General features: G+C 40.5%; 1 protein-coding gene across 1 annotated transcript in view; it reads left to right on the top strand.

Moving 5' to 3' along the window:
- The window catches only part of LOC118277016 (probable ATP-dependent RNA helicase DHX35), a 66137-nt gene extending 47717 nt beyond the window's left edge, over positions 1-18420 (top strand). Inside the window, exons 3-16 of the mRNA XM_050699993.1 lie at positions 643-807; positions 2727-2807; positions 2989-3048; positions 3523-3688; positions 4403-4500; positions 5105-5351; positions 5886-6027; positions 6574-6693; positions 7165-7328; positions 15508-15635; positions 16114-16257; positions 16866-16956; positions 17401-17551; positions 18279-18420. Coding sequence (XP_050555950.1) covers positions 643-807; positions 2727-2807; positions 2989-3048; positions 3523-3688; positions 4403-4500; positions 5105-5351; positions 5886-6027; positions 6574-6693; positions 7165-7328; positions 15508-15635; positions 16114-16257; positions 16866-16956; positions 17401-17551; positions 18279-18393 — 1872 coding nt within the window. The 3' untranslated portion in view covers positions 18394-18420. The remainder of the gene's footprint in view (positions 1-642; positions 808-2726; positions 2808-2988; positions 3049-3522; positions 3689-4402; positions 4501-5104; positions 5352-5885; positions 6028-6573; positions 6694-7164; positions 7329-15507; positions 15636-16113; positions 16258-16865; positions 16957-17400; positions 17552-18278) is intronic.
- The last annotated feature ends 550 nt before the right edge of the window (positions 18421-18970 follow it).

Below are 18970 nucleotides of genomic sequence, written 5' to 3' on the forward strand. Positions count from 1 at the left end.
TAGAGTAGACCCCCTGAAAGAACTGTTGGGACTTGTGAGAGACAGGTTGCTGCTGAGACAAGTGTCGGTTGCAGCAAAGTCATAGTCAAAGCTTTTATTTCAATTAAGCCTTAATTAGGCACTTTTGAAACGTCGAATTGAATAGTCTGAAGACAGACTATTGTCAAGGTGCTCGTTCCGAGCCATCTCTGGTTTAGCAGACGGACTGTAACTGCTTTCTACCGGTGCTTCGTAAGCCTATTTATATACAACTAAGTAGTACTGTATTTTTTTATGGAGAGCAAATGAGCACATAGATTACCTCATGTTAAGCACTGCAGCGCTGCCAATGGACACCCTTTTGGAGGTCCCGACGTTAGATCTCCGGTAATTTCATTGATTCAGTCAAACTCCATCAACACCAGTTTTATGTGACACCATCTCTCACTTGATGAGAGGGACGAATTCGAAATCTATATTAAAATAAATTGACCGCAAAAAGCTCTAAACAGAGATAAGTGGAAGGAGGGTCGGGAGGCCTTTGCCTTGCAGTGGGACGAGTATGGCTGAAATCTAAATCTAATCCAATATCTCACTTAAATATTAATGTCTTTACAATTACTGTGTGACGCCATGCTAATAATCTCATGTTCCTTGTTCCAGTACCTCCACGAGATTGGCCACAAAGTATGCGTGACACAACCACGTGTGGCCGCCGCCGTGTCGTTGGCTGTGCGAGTGGCGGAGGAGCGGGGAGTCATACTGGGGGAACAGGTCGGGTACGCTGCCGCCAACACCAGCTGCCGAGGGGTCAACACTGATATTGTTGTAAGTATACTTTTATACTGACTTTGACGGCCTCGTTGGCTGAGTGGTTGCAAGTGCGACTGCCGAACAAGGGGTCTCGGGTTCGATTCTCGGGTCGGGCAAAATATTACTGGGGTGTTTTCGGTTTTTCGAAAATTTCTCACTGGTAACACGGAGTCTGGAAATGTGTCCAGTATATGGCAATAGGCTCACCCCCTATTACATGGGACTTATAACACAAATAGTGAAAAGTTGGTGTACATTGTATAGCGGCATTACGTGTCGTAATGTGCACCTCTGCCTACCCCTTCGGGGATAAAACGCGTGACGTTGCGTTGCTGTTGTAAGTATTATTTTATATGGGTTCAGATCACCTGAAGGTGAGCAATCGTGCGGTTCATAGACACGCGCAAAACCAAAGCAGTTACAAGCTCCTTGCCAGCCCTTGGGCGACTCGCACGTCGCACTTGGGTTCAATCGAAAGTAGCACTTGCGTTGACTCAAGACAAGAGACTTGAGAGTCTCAGATTCTATTCCTAGGTTAATGAAAATGCTCATTGTTTCTAACTGTATGAATCATTGTTCTTTTTGGAGTTAGGTAATTATCTAATAAGATATTAAAAAGCAAAAATCATTATGATTATTGTATATTTTAATGATTTGATATCAAATTCTATCTTATTTGTCGTGAATATTTTATCGAAATTTTTGATTTTGATAATCTTTTAATTACAATGACAAAGTAATTATATGAAATCGCACCGTGTGGCAGCATACATTATACTTATGATCAAAAATTTATAATGCAATTATTTAAAAATTTGAAATCGAACTCGATGCATCTTGTTTCGCAGTTGCGCATGAGACCTCTCAATGCGAGTCCATTTTATTGCAATCAATATTTTTTTTTTAAAAAAACGTAACACTAGGATTTTCTCCTGTGTCGTGGGTGCGTTTACAAATATACAAGTTCACATACACATCACACCCAGACCCGAAACAACAATTTGTGGATCACACAAAGAGTTGCTCCGTGCGGGAATCGAACCCGCTACACTTTACACGGCAGCCAGTTGCCCAGCCACCGCGCCAACCGTGCAGTCTTTAAATTTAAGCTTTCAAACACACTAATTCGAGTTGGAGTTGGCTATAGATGGAGATTCCGAAGCTTACCATAGATGAAGGTTAAGTCTTCTAGAATAACTCTCTTCAGTTGTGAATAGCCTTCGATCAAAAATTGCACCATTAAACGTTCAGTAGTTTTCGAGATTCGTGCAGACAGACAGAGTAAAATTTACTTTTTATTTTAAAATAGTAGTTAATAATGTAAAATATTGTGTTATTATGTAGAATATTTAAAATTGCCGTTGTATTTTCCCTGACGATATCAATGTCAGTTGATTATAACCAATATCTGTTTCCTGTTATTATAGACTATGCAAGGATATTTTAATTAAGAATAATAACAAAATTAAATAAATATAGGGCATTGTTACTCAGGTGCACGTATAATACCTATACTATTTTTCCACTGATATTAATCAGTAGGTAAACCCCGGTTTCCCCCGCTGCTTGGCTCCTATAGGTCTTAACGTGATGTTTTACAATGTACAGCCTTTGAATGTATTTTCAATCATAAACAGAATTATCCAAATCGGAACAGTAGTTCTGGAGATTAGCGCGTTTAAACAAACTCTTCAATTTTAGTTTAGATTTTGATTATGTGTTCCGGGCAAACCATATTGCCATTCACCGGAGATAATTTTAAACACAAAGAACTACTAAAAAAATTACATGTCAATAAATCTCTTATAATACTTTTCTCAACCCGTGATTTGCACTCCCTACTCTCTTATCTTTTTCTTTAATACACGTAACGCCATCTCTTAGCGTGCTCCGCGAACTAACTTATTGGTATATTGAATGTATGTTTGTTTCAGTTTATGACTGAAGGTGTGCTTCTAAGAGAAATGTTTGCATCGCCGCTTCTCATGCAATACTCCTGCATAGTACTTGACGAGGTTAGTATCATCACAAACTATTAAACACTCAATAACAACCCTTAAACAGAAACTAAAAAGGTCTATATTTGTTTCCACACAAGTTAGTGTTTGTTAAGGTACACTGGATAATGAACCTTTCAGTAGAATAATTAGAGTCTAAATACTACATAAACTACTAAACTGTTTGTTATAATTTCAGGTCCACGAACGAACTCAAATGACAGATGTACTGATGGGTCTACTGAAGAAAATTATCAAGGTAATTATTTGTATTGGATTTATAGGTTTAAGAGAATTTTACTAATGAATCTCTTCATTTTATGATTAGTATCTAAGTTGTTATCAACTTAACAAGGTAAAAGTAAGTATACATTGTGGTGACATAGGGCAAGTGACAGATGACATAAACTATCAACAAACAAATCAACGGATGACGATATAAATACTACATCGCACATGTGTTTGTTTACATGCGAATAAACATCGATAGAAAATCCCAACGAATAAATGTTTGGGCTGAAAGCCAGCCAGACACGATGTAATGAACTAGTATGGGGCAGAAACACCGCCAGGCATGATCACCTTGTCCGGTCGGAGGATCCTCCTTTGCTTAGGGAACTTTACTCTTTGTTCTCTAAAGTGATATTAGAAGTTTAGTTTTTTCTTTATATAAATTTGGTGCTTACTGTATTGTAAATTGATTTCCAAAACATTCTTATCTTTGATATTTCAGAAACGCAAAAACCTAAAACTAGTAGTCTCCTCAGCGACTATGGATGCGGAATTCCTGCGAGACTTCTTCAACACGCGAGATAGGACGCAGAAAGATAAACCTAGTACATCTACCATCATGTCTATGCAGGGTCGCACACATCCTATCGAGGTGTTCTATACGCAAGGTCAGTGGCGCCATCTAGTTTTTAGGTACCGTACTAAGTTGACAGAAAACTTAAAATGAGATTTTGCATGACTAATATTTTTTTGAGGAATTTAATAAAATTAAAAGTTATATTGAAATTAAGTTGTTTATTTCGGCTGTCATGTTTGTAATACACACATTTGATAGAGATCAGACAGCAGCGCTCTCTGATAATATAATCTAACTCTTTAACTCTACTATATCCGACTTGACTGCACCGTTGGCGCGGTGGCTGGGCAACCGGCTGCCAAGCAACGTGTAGCGGGTTCGATTCCCGCACGAAGTAACTCTTTGTGTGATCCACAAATTGTTGTTTCGTGTCTGGGTGTCATGTGTATGTGAACTTGTATGTTTGTAAAAGTACCCACGACACAGGAGAAAAATCCTGGTGTTTGGCAAAACAAAAGGCATGGAGATTATGGCAAGGCAAACCCCTCTTATATACAGGGTGTCCCTGAAGTCGACGTCCAATAGGCACCAGATGATCGGCAAGGTTCTAACTGTTATCAGAAAAATATTAAAAAAAATTCTAGGTCCTACAGTTTTTAAATTACAGTGACTTATGTGTTATCCACGAAAAAGTACACCTTGTGCCAGTCTTTTGACTCTTGTTGCTACAAATCTTTATTTTTTCGTCTGTAGTCTACCCGCTATTGATCTGATACCTAACTTGAGTTAATGTTGAATGTTTCAGAGCCAGTACCGGACTACGTGAAGGCCACAGTGGACACAGTTATCCGGATCCACGAGAACCAACCGTTCGGGGATATTCTAGCCTTCTTGACGTCACAGGTCCGTTTTACTTTATACTTTTAACTTTCATTTTTTCCTAACAATATAGAGAAACTAGCTACCTCCACGCGATATCACCTGCTCTGTTCGACTCCCACTGGTCATAGCGTGTTGTTAGCCTATAGCCTTCCCCGATAAATGCACTATCCAACACAAAAATAATTATTCAATTCGGACCAGTAGTTCCAAAGATTAGCGCGTTCAGACAAACAAACAAACAAACTCTTCTTCTTCTCTTTATAATATTATAGTATAGATTAGTTTTCATTCCGCTTGTACATGTATTTACGACATGCAATGCAGCACCATGCTCCCCCCTCCGCAATTAAATGCTCACTCAACACGAGGATCAACACTGTGTTTCGTTGTGTGAGTGAGGTTACCGGAGGCCCAATTACCCCCTTCTCAATCTTCCCAATCCCTGATTCCTCAGTAACCCTTTAAATTCCTAAACCCCAAAAGGACGGCAACGCATTTCTTTTGTTTTGAATGTCCATGAGCGGCCGCGATTGCTTATCAACAGGTGATGCGTCAGCTCATTTACTAACTTATACCATAAAAAATAATCCTACAAAAATCACAAAAATGCATACGCTTTTTCCAGGAGGAAATCCTAACAGCCCTAGAAACCCTCCGCACATACGCCGACCACAACAACGACACGAACAAGCATCGAAGTCACTTCCCCAGCGGTATAAAGGCGGCCAACATGCTGGTAGTACCGATGTACGGCAGTCTACCGCATTATAAACAAGTCAAGGTGTTCCAGAGGATCGACAGCAATGTTAGGAAGGTTGTCATAGCAACCAATGTCGCTGAGACCAGTGTTACCATACCCGGCGTTGTTTATGGTGGGTTGCCAGTTTAATTAATGGTATTTTTTTTGCATGGAATGGTGGGTTTTGGGAGTTTATTTTTTAGAAGAAGTAAGTTTATTTTTCTTCTTATAAAGTGATAATATTGGCTCTCAAATAAATATAGCCCTTTTATTTTTTTATTTAACAAGCGTCTAGCTTATCTGACACCCGTAGCTGCGAACTACCTAGCGGGTTTACCAGAGCTGCGGCTCTAAAAATGGGAGAACGGGGTGGTTTTTAATCAGTAAGAGTCTAACACTCCTTCTCGCCTTGCCCAAGGCGGTAGAAGTCAATGGATGATTCCCCCCCCCCCCTCAAAAAAAAGCTTCACTGACAGGCAGACTGACGGAAAATTCAATTTTAACATTTCAAAAATGCCTAATATAATATGATTTGTTGAAATAAATGCTTTGACTTTGTATTTCGCCCGATCCGGGAATCGAGCATGAAATCCCATCGCCACTCGTCTCTTTGCGTTATTTTTTACTATTTATATGCCATAATAAATATGTATTACTATCCTTCCAGTAATAGACTGCGGTTTCCACAAGCTGCCGTACTTCGACCCGGCGGTGGGCGTGGAGAGCCTCACCGTGACCACGGTGTCGCGGCACAATGCCGTACAGAGGGCGGGCAGGGCTGGACGGACTGCGAGGGGATACTGCTATAGGTGAGCGTATTGATAAGATATTAAAAAATAACCAAGCTTTATCCAAAATATTTTTTTCTAATATAAGCCGGTTAAAGAGCAGGCGGATCACCTGATGGTAAGCAGTCGCTGCTGCCCATGGACACCAGAGGTGTTAAAATCGCGTTGCCAGCTTTTTGGGGGTTATTTAAGGGTTGTTGCAGAATCGGGGATTAGGATTGGGAAGGGGAGTTGATTGGGCCTTCGGTGACCTCACACACAAAACGCAACTGTTCTTTCACGTTGGTTTTCTGTGACGCCGCCGTCGTTCCTCCGAGCCAACCTATTCGTGTCGAAGCTTGGCTCTCCCATATTTAAAATAATCTCAAGTTCAATTCTTAATCAAATTCTATTGATCCCCATTATCGAATTATGTTTACAATTATTGCATTTTGCATTTAATTTCTTTAAAATGTTATGTAATATTGCATACATTAACCGAAATATAAGAAAATGTATATATGCCAATTGCAGTTTCTTTCATTCTTAGTACATTTAGATTAAATAAAAATGTAATTATTATTTCAGACTATACACAGAAGCTGAATACGAGAAGTTACCTCCGTCCGTGCCTCCTGAAATGTGCCGGAGTGATCTTTCAGGGGTGTTGTTACAGCTGAAGGCTTTGGGCATAGATAACTTGTTGAGGTAATTCTTATCAAATCATTTTTAAAACGTTGCCCCACATTAGGATTTTCTCCTGTGTCATGGGTGCGTTGAAATTGTATGTTTGTAATATACAATTTCACATGCACATGATACCCAGACCTGAAACAACAATTTGTGGATCACACAAATAGTTGCATGGCAGCCAGTTATCTAGTCACTGCACTAACCGTGCAGTCATATTAATGCATTTGTATATATATATTTTTTAAGTTAAATGACTAATTTCAAATTGAATAATTGATATTTGTCATCAGTCAAAGTTATTATACTGCCAAAAATGAATTTATTAAAGCTATAGCCAATATTTTTCTTTGATATAAAGCGCCCCAGAATCAAAGCAGTATAAAAAAATACAATTTACAACTGTTTTACCATTTCTGTTCGGTATTTTTTACAATAGCTTCCACACATAAACTGTAGATGTCACTGTAACACCATGACTCCTCCCAGGTTTACATTCCCCACCCCTCCCCCGGCCCGCAGCGTGCTATGTGCACTAGAGTCGCTGTACGCGCTGCAGACTGTAGACAGGGGGGGACGGATGACGTCACTCGGGGAGATGGTCGCTGAGCTACCTTTGAAGCCCATGTGTGCTGCCATGCTGTGTCGGAGTGGTGTGTATTATATTTCTTCTTTATTTTTGATCGTTTGGTCTTGACCAGTTTTAGTTAAATGTTAGTATTTGTATGGAGGGCAAATTACATTTAACAAGCCCAGCTCTCCGGCTCGGGTCCGGCACGGCTTGTGCTAGCGTGCTTACGGTCCATCGGCCGCGGGGTGCAGCTAGCTGGGTTGGGCGTCGGCTTGCGGTCACACACTGTGAAGTTGTGGTTCACAGTGTGGTTCCTAAGCGGCCTGAAGGCCGCTCGCTGCCAGCGTGCTGCGCGCGCTAGAAGCGCGCTGACCACACACCATTAGTGATTTACGAGATCTTCTCGAAAAAAAAATCATTTAATAAGTATATGGCGACACTCTGACAAGTGACAGATGACAGAAATCGCACATAGACTATCGACGAGCAAATCAACGGATGACGTCACAAATATCCTGCATCGCACATATGAAGTTTACATGCGAATTAATACGGATAAAAAATCCCAACGAACAACAGTTGGGTAGAAAGCCCGCCAGGCTGAACACCTCGCCTGGTTGGAGGATTCTCCTTTTTTTAGGGAACTTTACTCGCTGTTCCCTAAAAGTTTAATATTAAGTTCTTCAATCCCAGATTTACAAAAAAGTTGCCAATCTTACTACTGTAATCGATAATTGTAAACAATTAAAATCCTGCCACTGTAATCGATAATTCTATTTTAAAAATATTTTTTATTATTTGGATAATACTAAGTAAAAAAATGGTTTTTTACTTTTTATTTACCAACTCATTTTTTAAAATAATACGTTCGTCCTATTTTACATTAAAAATAACTATAAAAAATAAAATCAAGAAATGGATTCTCCATCTGTGATCGATAACGTAATCGCCTTATAAAAATAGTAACCCTTTTAATTGTAGTTCTGTCAAAATACTGACATTGACACATCTTGTATTGTTGTCAATGCACGATTGTTTTCTTCCACTCACCGCGGGAAATACAAATAATAATAATAATAAGTCCGCAAGGCAGCTTGTGGCGAGCTGTTGGGCAGTGGCGACCCCACGGACCTGACTCCCGGGAGAGGCCCTACTTTTTAACTCCGGTTAGTACTCGTGACTATCCGGAGTGGCCTCTCCTACCTCACTCTTGCCTTAATCGGCTGGTTTGAGTGGAGATTCGCAAGAGTGGAGTTGCCTTCATCTCCACTTGGGGGAAGGACGTATCCCAGTAAGATGCTGGTAGGGGTCTTGACCGTAATTCCGGGATTGCTCTGATAGCCGTGGGATGCCCCCCCTTCCTCAAGCAGCTCAACGGATGTTGCTTCCCTTGTCGCTACATGCTAGCGGCCGTTTCCGGGGCCCACTATTGAGTTTGCGAGTCACCCCCTGCCTGTTTATCCGTATTTTTCAATATTGGTCAGGGGCAGGGGCCATAGTCCCCATAGTTAACCGGTTAACTATTCCACAGCCACCCACACCCATATCCCTATCATTTCCTTTTACCATATCTCACAATAGTCCTGCATCAACCGGGGATTGTCCTTTGGTGTACTTCCATAGTGCATACAGGGATAATCGCCGGCTGATGTCCCCTTACATTTAGATTAAAATTGTTTAACGGGCCTCTGCGAGTTGGCTTCGGCTCCTCGTACGCCTTCCAAAGGTCCGGGACCCTGTGGTCCCGTGATTATGTTAAGAACAGACATAATAATAATAATAATAACGAAATGGAGACGAGAGCAAAGAAGAAATTACGTATAGGACCGCTTCCCGGGGGCGATCGCCGGGGCACGCCTGGAGCCGATGCTGGGCGTTCCAGCATACGAACCATCGGTGGTAGTGAGTTGAGTCCGCGGGCTCCTACCGGGTCACCCGAAAAATGCGACAGCAGACCATCCTCATCAACTTCCCTGTTTCCCTCACTTCCTTCTTCTCCCCTCTCTTGTTTAAACTATAACACTGACTCTTCCTCTATTCCCTCACCCATATCTATCAACTCAGCAACCGTGGATGTTGTGCAGGAGGCAGAAGCCATCAATCCTGCACCCACCACTGGCCAAGTTCGCGCGCGATTGAGATGGACAAGAGAAATGAATGAGTTCATCTGGCGCACCTACCTTTATGTTACACATTTAGATACCAAAGTCCGGGGCTATTTAGATCCACTGTATTCCAAATTCAGCGTAAAATTTCCAGAAATAAAAATATCTAAACAAAGACTAGGAGACCAGAAACGAGCAATCTTAAGAAACAAATTACTTCCGGATAGCTTATTAGAGTCTATAAAAAGTGAGGTCCGTTCTGATCTCCAGAACAGTAATAACACTCAGGATACATTAGGTTTTTCACAAACTTTTATAGCTGAAACACACGCGCACATCTCCGTAAACTCAAATACTCGCTTAAGGTGGACTGACGATATAAACGAAGCAATCATAAGAGAATATTTTAGAATAACACACATAGAAACCAATAGAACCGCTTACCGCAAACCACTACACACTATTATAACACAGAAATTCCCTAATATCGCACATGTCTCTGAACAACGTATTGCCGATCAACGTAGAGTAATTATTAACAATAGACTCATTTCAGACGATAGGTTAGAAGAAATTAAACGAGAAGTAAGAGACTATCTGAACTTACAGACAATAGAAAACACACAATACGATACACCACACACTTACACAATTGTAGACTCCAACAACCAACAATCTAGTAGCGAACTAAATGAAACAATTCCGCATACTCAAGATAACACACAAATAGGTAACGCTATATTGCAGGATGAAACAACAAATACAGTTTTTGCTGATGAAACACTTGACACAAAAATTACAAACACTTTCGAGGACACATACAATAAATATTTACACACCGATCCCACAAAACGACCTTATATCCCTAAACAAAAAACCTCCAAAAAGCTGGCTTATATAATTGCCTACTTAAATAACACAGTTTTACCCAAATATGGGTCAGTCGAAGATGACTTCTTAAAAACACACGCCCTTATTTATTGTGCTGCTCACACAGCCGCTGTCTGCAACGGGTCTAAAATTAAAGAACACAACCCAACAATTACCTCAACACAACAACAAAACTCACCAGTAGACAAAAGACCAAACTGGCTGAAACGGCTAGACAGAAAGATACATATTATTCGCAAAGAGATAGGCAGAATGACACAATACATTAATGGAAATAGAAATCTAAACCTAATCACACATATTGAAAGAATAAAACATAAGTACAGTAAACACTCTAGCTACGAGGAACCTAATACAACAGACGAACAATTTATGGACAGTTTAAAACAAAAACTCACAGCTGTAACTAGCCGACGCCGTAGATATTATGATTGTACTCAACGTAAAAACCAAAACTCACAATTTACTAACAGTGAAAGACAGTTTTACAGAACCTTAGCTACTGATACAACAAACACACAAAGCCGACGACAAACATCAGATAATCTCAGTCCGAACCCTGAACAGTTTCATACATACTGGTCTAAAATTTGGTCAAATGCATCAGAACACAATCACGCTGCTGCGTGGATTCACAATGAGAAACAAAAGCTACAAAATTTACCAGATATGTTATTAGATACAATCCCATTAGAAGTGTTTGTCAGCGTTATCACAAAAGCGCATAACTGGAAGGCCCCTGGTAGCGACAATATTCATAACTACTTTTACAAGAAATTTACTTATTTACATCCATCAATCTACAATCATATCAATAATTTCATTAAAAACCCTCAATCAATACCAGAATTCATTACACAAGGTTTAACTTACATGATCCCCAAAGGCTCCGACTGCATGAATCCAGCTAAATACAGGCCTATAACCTGTCTTCAAACCATATACAAATTAATTACCGGCTGTATCTCAGAAATAATTTATAAACACATTACAGAGAATAACATTCTTTCGGAGGAACAGAAAGGATGTCGCAAACATAGTCAGGGGTGTAAAGAGCAGTTAATAATAGACTCCGTAGCCATGAAACACAGCGTTAAACTTAAAAACGATATCTGCACTATGTACGTCGACTATCAAAAGGCATTTGACTCAGTCCCACACAGTTGGCTAGTCTACATTTTAGAACATTATAAAATCCATCCATCCATCATACAGTTCTTGACAGAGTCCATGAATCACTGGAACACCAAAATAAAGTTAGGTAAATTAGTAGAGACCGATCCTATACCCATTAGACGAGGAATTTTCCAAGGAGATGCCCTTAGTCCTCTTTGGTTCTGCCTTGCGTTAAATCCTCTGTCAAATCTTTTAAATTCTTCTAAAGCCGGCCTTACAATACAGGGTAATGACTTCCCAGATTTCGAACTAACTCACCTAATGTTTATGGACGACATCAAACTCTACAGCAATAGTACACCTGGACTCCACATTCTTGCAGATCTCACACAGACTTTTTCGGACGACATATGCATGACATTTGGCATTGACAAATGTAAAACCTTTTCCCTTCGTAAAGGGCAGCTTATCGAGCCCAACCCATACATACTAGATTCAGGAATGACAATAGAACCAATGACACAAGATTGTACGTACAAATATTTAGGCTTCGAACAAACTTACCAAATTGATCAAAAACACACAAAAAATAAATTAATCGCAAAATACAAGCACAGGTTAAACATGTTGATAAGATCGCAGTTAACATCCCGTAATTTAATTAAGTCCATCAATACCTTCGCCATCCCCGTACTCACCTATTCCTTCGGAATCATAAACTGGTCAAAAACCGATCTTACAAAGTAACAACTGTTAATAAATACATCTTTGACCAAGAACAGAAAACACCATCCAAGATCTTGTATGCAAAGAATTACATTACCGAGAGATGAAGGCGGACGGGGTCTCATAGACATACAAAATCTACACAATCAGCAGATTACTAATTTAAGAAACTTTTTCATGCTCAAGTCCCAAAATAGTACTCTTCATAAAGCAATTTCCCAGATAGATATAAAATATACTCCACTTAATCTACATTCTACTGACTGTCAACGTAATGAACACATAACTAGCAAATCAGATAAAATAGCAGCCTGGGCACGTAAATCTCTCCACGGAAGACATCGCCTTGACCTGCAGCAACCTCATGTCGATATGAAAGCATCGAACGCGTGGCTGCGGCGAGGCGAACTCTTCCCTGAAACGGAGGGATTTATGATTGCCATACAGGACCAGGTTATCGACACAGCTAATTACCAAAAATACATCATCCGTAGACCCAATTACAACGACTCCTGTAGACGGTGCCATGGTGCGTCAGAAACTATACAGCACATCACAGGAGCATGCCGAGCCATAGCCCAGACTGATTACAAGCACCGCCATGATCAAGTTGCCGCAATAATTCACCAGTCACTAGCCATACAAACTAAATTAGTCTCCGACAAGGTACCCTACTACAAATACAAACCACAAGCAGTTTTAGAGAACGAACATTTTAAATTATATTGGGACAGGACTATCATCACAGACAAAACAATCTACAACAATAGACCTGACATAACTATGCTCGATAAACAGAAAAAGTTAGTTTACATAATAGATATAGCCATTTGCAACACCCATAATCTCACTAACACACACTCAGAAAAAATTGCAAAATACACAGATTTATCAATAGAAATTAAAACTCAGTGGAAGGTTACCCACACCAAAACTGTCCCAATCATTCTATCAACCACGGGAGTAATCCCAAAAACCCTTCATCATAGTCTTAAGGAATTAAATATTAGCCCATCAACTTACCTTCTTCTCCAAAAAGCAGTCATATTAAACACTTGTCGCCTAACCAGAAAATTTTTAAATTCATAGATTACCTATACTATATTGACCGCACTTGGCTTCGGCCCGTGCTTTCTAAGAACCCCACTAAGATGGGAGAAACACTTAGTGTTCGAGGAATAATAATAATAAATTCTTTATTTCGGACAACAAAATCCACTTGGTTAGTATATAAACAACTTAGAAAATAATGTTAGTACTTACAACTACCAAAGAAACATAAACAAAACAACTAATTATTATACGCCACAGTGGCATGTAGGCGTATCCAATGCCCCAGTATGGGGCTGTCCCACCTGTCCGCTATAGTGCTCAGGATGCTGTTGGGGCTGCCCCGCACTCTGCGCATAATAGCAGCGCATCGCTTGCGTATGATGGCGTGAAAACCGTCTATGCCCGCTTCTGCGAACATGCCTGAGGCGCTGCAGTATCGCGGCAACCCCATCAACGCCCTGAACGCGTTATTGTACTGTACACGCAGAGCGTTGTATGCCCCCTGCGTGTAGTTGACCCACAGACTGCAAGTATAAAACGACTGACAGTACGCATTAAACAGCGTAGCCTTTACGTCAGTCGAGCATTTCGCAAATCTGCGAGCCAACATATTGCAGCGGACAGCCAACGCTCTGCGCTCACGCTCTATGTCCAGGCTGTCCCTTAGGTCCTCGGAAACCCAGTGGCCCAGATACTTAAAAGATGTAACCTGGTTCAAGGGACTTCCGCAAAGTTTCAGCTGTGGTGCAATCGGGTAGGTTTTAGTGCCTGCCTTGAATACCATTACTTCACTTTTCTTAACATTGTATCTGAGCCCATGGGCCTCCGCGTACCTCTCACATATCATGAGCAGGCTTATCATCGAATTAATTGATGGGCTCAGCAGCACCATATCATCAGCGTAACTAATATTATTGACACATGTACCGTCTACATAACAACCTTGATAGGCGCTGCTGAGCTCAACGATCAACCGGTTTATGTACAGACTGAAGAGGCGAGGAGAGGTCAGGCCGCCCTGTCTCACCCCGCACTCCAGCCTATACCCGTCCGATAACGAGCCTGCCCACCTAACATAGTTGATCTGGTTGTTATACCAATACCTTAGTATTGATATAACTCCCCTATCCACCGTAGTGTCATTGAGCAGTTTCTGCCACAGCAAGTTGTATGACACCAGATCAAATGCTTTGGAAAGGTCTAGGAAACACGCGTTGACAGGTGTTTTCCTAGACGTATAATACTGGACAGTATGCTTGAGAGACAGTATGGCACTTTCTGTGGAGAGACCAGGTCTGAAACCAAACTGCGCATCATGCAATTCAATGCGGGTTGCCATATGCCTATCAAGCAAACTATCCAGCACCTTAGCAATGACAGTGGCAAGCGATATGGGCCTATAGTTTGCTAGATCTGATGTGTCCCCAGTCTTATCCTTTACAATAGGTACAACCACAGTTTTCATCAGATCGCTGGGCAAATGAGCGTGGCACAAACAGAGCGAGAAGAACATCGCCAGCACTCTGGGCAAATGAACTCCCGCATGCTGCAGGTGCTCGATGCTGAGGCAGTCATGCCCCGGAGACTTCCCCCTAACCATATTTCTTACAACCTTAGCAACATCTTTCGTTGAGAACCTGTATACATTTTGTGACAATGTCTCAACAGTTACGTTGTATTAATTGTGGTATAAATGTGTTCCGAATGGAACCGGCCTCATCTAGTTATTTAAGAGATTGACGTGTAAAAGTGTTATTTTATAACCTATTTGCAAAAATAAATATCATTTCATTTCATTTCATATCATTTCAACGGCATTTAGTTGAATCTGACGATGTCCGTTCTTTATTACGGCAATGGACTTCACTTTCTGAGCTAAAGTACGATTCATATTACCAGAATGTAAACATAGAATGGAATGTAAACATAACCTCCAATTAAAAATATTTGAATAACTTCTTTTGTAGATGTTCAATGTAAAAGTGGAAATGCTTTTGACATTAAACAACACTAGGAAACGATATTGAGCCAAAGTTACTATGGGCATCCTCCTTTAAATGGCAAATTAATTGCTGGGTTGGAGCAATGCGTCTTATGTGTGTTATATCCTTAACTACTATCTGCCTCCCACCGGTATTGACACCACATTGTGTACTCATTAACAAAGTATTCTCTTGCCCCATAGATATGTTTACAAATAAGAATTAATGTTAGGTTCCCACTAAACCAACAAAGTATTATTATTGCAATAATATATTAAATCAATACAGAAAATGGTTTGCATTGCATTTCACTATAATACTTTAAAATATGCCCTACCCACACATGTTAAAAAAAGTTAAATATATATAAATTAAACTATGTTTCTAGGTGAGTGGGGTTGCGTCGACGAGACACTATCCATAGCGGCCATGTTGCAGGTGGACAACGTGTTCCTGAAGCCCAGCGGGGGTAAACAGAGCATAGAAGCTAAACTCAGCCGGAGGAATAACTTCGAGGTACATAACTTTGTAATAATGCAACGTCACGCCTTATATCCCCGAAGGGGTAGGCAGAGGTGCATATTACAGCATGTAATGCTGCTATACAATGTACAATCCACTTTTCACCATTTGTGTTATAAGTCCCATGTAATAGGGGTGAGCCTATTACCATATACTGGACATGATTCTAGACTCCGTGCTACTATTGATAATTTTTCAAAAAACCGAAAAAAAAGTCCAGTAATAATAGTCCCGACCCGCGAATCGAACCCGAGACTCCTTGCCCGGTAGTCGCGCTAGCTACCATCGACCAACAAAGCAGTTCTTTGTAATAACTATCGTGAGACATCAAATTAACTAAAAAAATCACAGTTTACTCACTTACATTAATAGAGAAATTTAAAAGCTCTACTAGTTTCGAGTCACAAAGGGACTCTTGATCGTGAACAACGTGCTGTTTTTAATAACTATAACTTTATGACGTATATTCCAGGTAGCTGAAGGCGACATAATAATGTACCTGAACATAATGGAAGCCTATTTAAAGCTGAAGTCTTCAAGCGACGACAAGAAGAACGCGCGAGCTTGCAAGCAGTGGTGCGACAAATATTATATCAATTATAAGGTTATGGAAAAGGTAATCAATATATTTTGTCTTTTTTTTTGAGGGGGAAAATCATCCAATGACTTCTCCCGCCTTGGGCGAGGCGAGAGGGAGTGTCAGACTCTTACTGACTAAAAACCACCCCGTTCCTTCTCTTGCTTTTCGAGCCGGAGCCCCGGTAAACCCGCTAGGTAGTCCGCAGCTCCGGAATATATTTTGTCTAAGTCAATAAATAGGTACTTTTGAAATGTCAACAAATAAAGAAATAAATAATAGTCTGTCATTCTGTCCGTCAGTAAAGCTAGGTGCTCGTTCCAAAGTGTAGCTTCGAATGGAGAAGAATGAGCAAGAAATTCCATTCGTTAATCTTTTAAAAAATACAATTTTATATTTTTTTTAAAGCCTTGCCCCCCGCTCTTGGATTTTCTCCTGTGTCGTGGGTGCGTTTACAAACATACAAGTTCACATACACATGACACCCAGACCCGAAACAACAATTTTTAGATCACACAAAGAGTTGTTCCGTGCGGGAATCGAATCTGCTACACGTTGCGCGGCAGCCAGTTGTCCAGCTACCGCGCCAACCGTGCAGCCTGTTCTGATTTTTTACTTCTAATAATATGTTTTTAATTTGTTTCCAGGCTTGTGATGTTCGACAAAACTTAGACAAATTAATTAGAGGAAAGTTTAAAATTGAAGAGAAACAGTTTGAAGGACTCGACTTTGGCACAGGTAAATAAATATTTATTGTTGATTGTTAAATCATGTATTCTAAAATGGGTACTAGTACCTCGTAACAGAGTACATAATTGAAAGAAATCATTTGTTACGGATTCATACAGAATATCAACATATTTTATAGGGTATAGGACTCTTGTTAGAATTTTTTCTTTAGTTGCCAAATGTAAACGTGGGTCTAGTGGTCGTAATTGCAACTACCTACTGGGCTTGGAGTTTGATTTCCAGGTTGGGCAAAATATTGCTGGGCTTTTTTCGGGTTTGCGAGTATATGGCAATACGCTAACCCCTATTTAATGAGATGTATAACACAAATGTTAAAAAGTGGGTGTACATTGCATAGCGGCATTACGTGCTGTACTGTGCACCTCTGCCTACACGAGAAAGTGTCTAACCCAATCCTTAAAATATTAAAACCCAATTTCCTTCAATTTGCAGGTAAAACGGAGCGCATTCTGAAGTGTATAGTGTCGGGCTACTTCCCGCAGGCCGCGTACCTGTCCCCCGACTGTACGTACCGCGGGGTAAGGGGGGCCACTCTCGCCATGAGCCCCGACTCCTGTCTGTTTAGGGTGCAGCAGCCTAAGTGGTGGGTATTCGTTTTAGTTATTGATGATACCACAGCCTTGCAGTAAACTAGCGTGGAACAACGTTTACGTAACTTAAGTGCGTGTGTTTCGACGTGTGAGTGAGGTTATCAGACGCACATCACATCCCTATTCCCCAAACGTCTTTTTGGTAAAATGTAAGGCATTTTTAACTGACTTCAAAATAAAGGGAGGTTCTGAGTTTGACCTGTGAGTATGTATGTATGTTGTTACCGATATTGATGCGGTTTTCAGAAAAGTATATTTCAGACATTTTTTTTCTTTTTTTATGGAGGAAAATTATCCAAATACTTCTCGCCTTGAGCGAGGCGAGAGGGAGTGTCAGACTCTTACTGACTAAAAACCATCCCGTTCCTACTCCTACTTTTAGCCGGAGCTCCGGTAATCTGTTACGTTGTCCGCAGTTTCGGATAAGTATTTTTCAGACTTAAGAGAAGGTTTTAGGGATATTATCTGACTTAAAATAGAAGTGGTTTCCTTTTTTAACTATATGTGTTATAGTTGAGTTAATTTTGAGAATCGGAATCAAGTTTCTTTTTAATTTGATTAGTTTATTATTATTTACTAGCGACCCGCCCCGGTATGGGAGGTTGGGGCGGGCTTGTCCCTAAAAAAAAAGGGAAATAGGGACAGAAAAAGCGACTTTATTTTATACTATGTAATGATGTGCATAAAATAATAATACTTAATATTATTGTCTGTCTCCAGGGTGATATTCGCGAGTGTGTCGAGTTGTAGCGGCGCGACGTACATGCGCGACGTGACCACCGTGCAGCAGGCCTGGCTACTGGACCTGGCGCCGCACTACTACCGGCAGACCTGAGGCTGGAATATATACGACGTTCACCTATACCTGTGTTTTATTTATTTATTTAGAAATATACATAGAAAACCGTTTATTATGTCACGATACACAAGTGGCCGGGAACATAGTTAGACATCAACAATCATCAGCCTATAAGTGGCCACTGCTGACCAAAGGGCTCTTCTCGCACGGAAAAGGTTTAGCATTAATCACCACGTTTGCTCACTGCGGGTTGGCGAATTGTAACTTATAATTAGAAATTATAAGCTCAGGTTTCCTCCCATGTTTTCCTTCACCGTCTAGCGATGGTGTCTAAATAATATTAGACGTGACCACCGTGCAAAAAGGCCTCACATTGGTACCTGCCGTTAGTAGGTTTCGAACCCACGCCCTCATGCATGAGAAGCAATAACCTCGACGATTAGCAAAAGAGTTGGAGATCGTATTTGAAAAAGATCAAGCTTATCAGAGAAGCCTGATGCCAAGTCTCTGTAAAATATGTAGGCATTCTCTTAGTTAAAAAAAAATAAAGTAAACCCTTTTATTACGCCACGACACACAAGTTACCGGGATGACAGGTACATAATAAAATTAA

Source organism: Spodoptera frugiperda, chromosome 17 (genome assembly GCF_023101765.2).
Source record: "Spodoptera frugiperda isolate SF20-4 chromosome 17, AGI-APGP_CSIRO_Sfru_2.0, whole genome shotgun sequence".
Lineage (NCBI taxonomy): Eukaryota > Metazoa > Arthropoda > Insecta > Lepidoptera > Noctuidae > Spodoptera > Spodoptera frugiperda.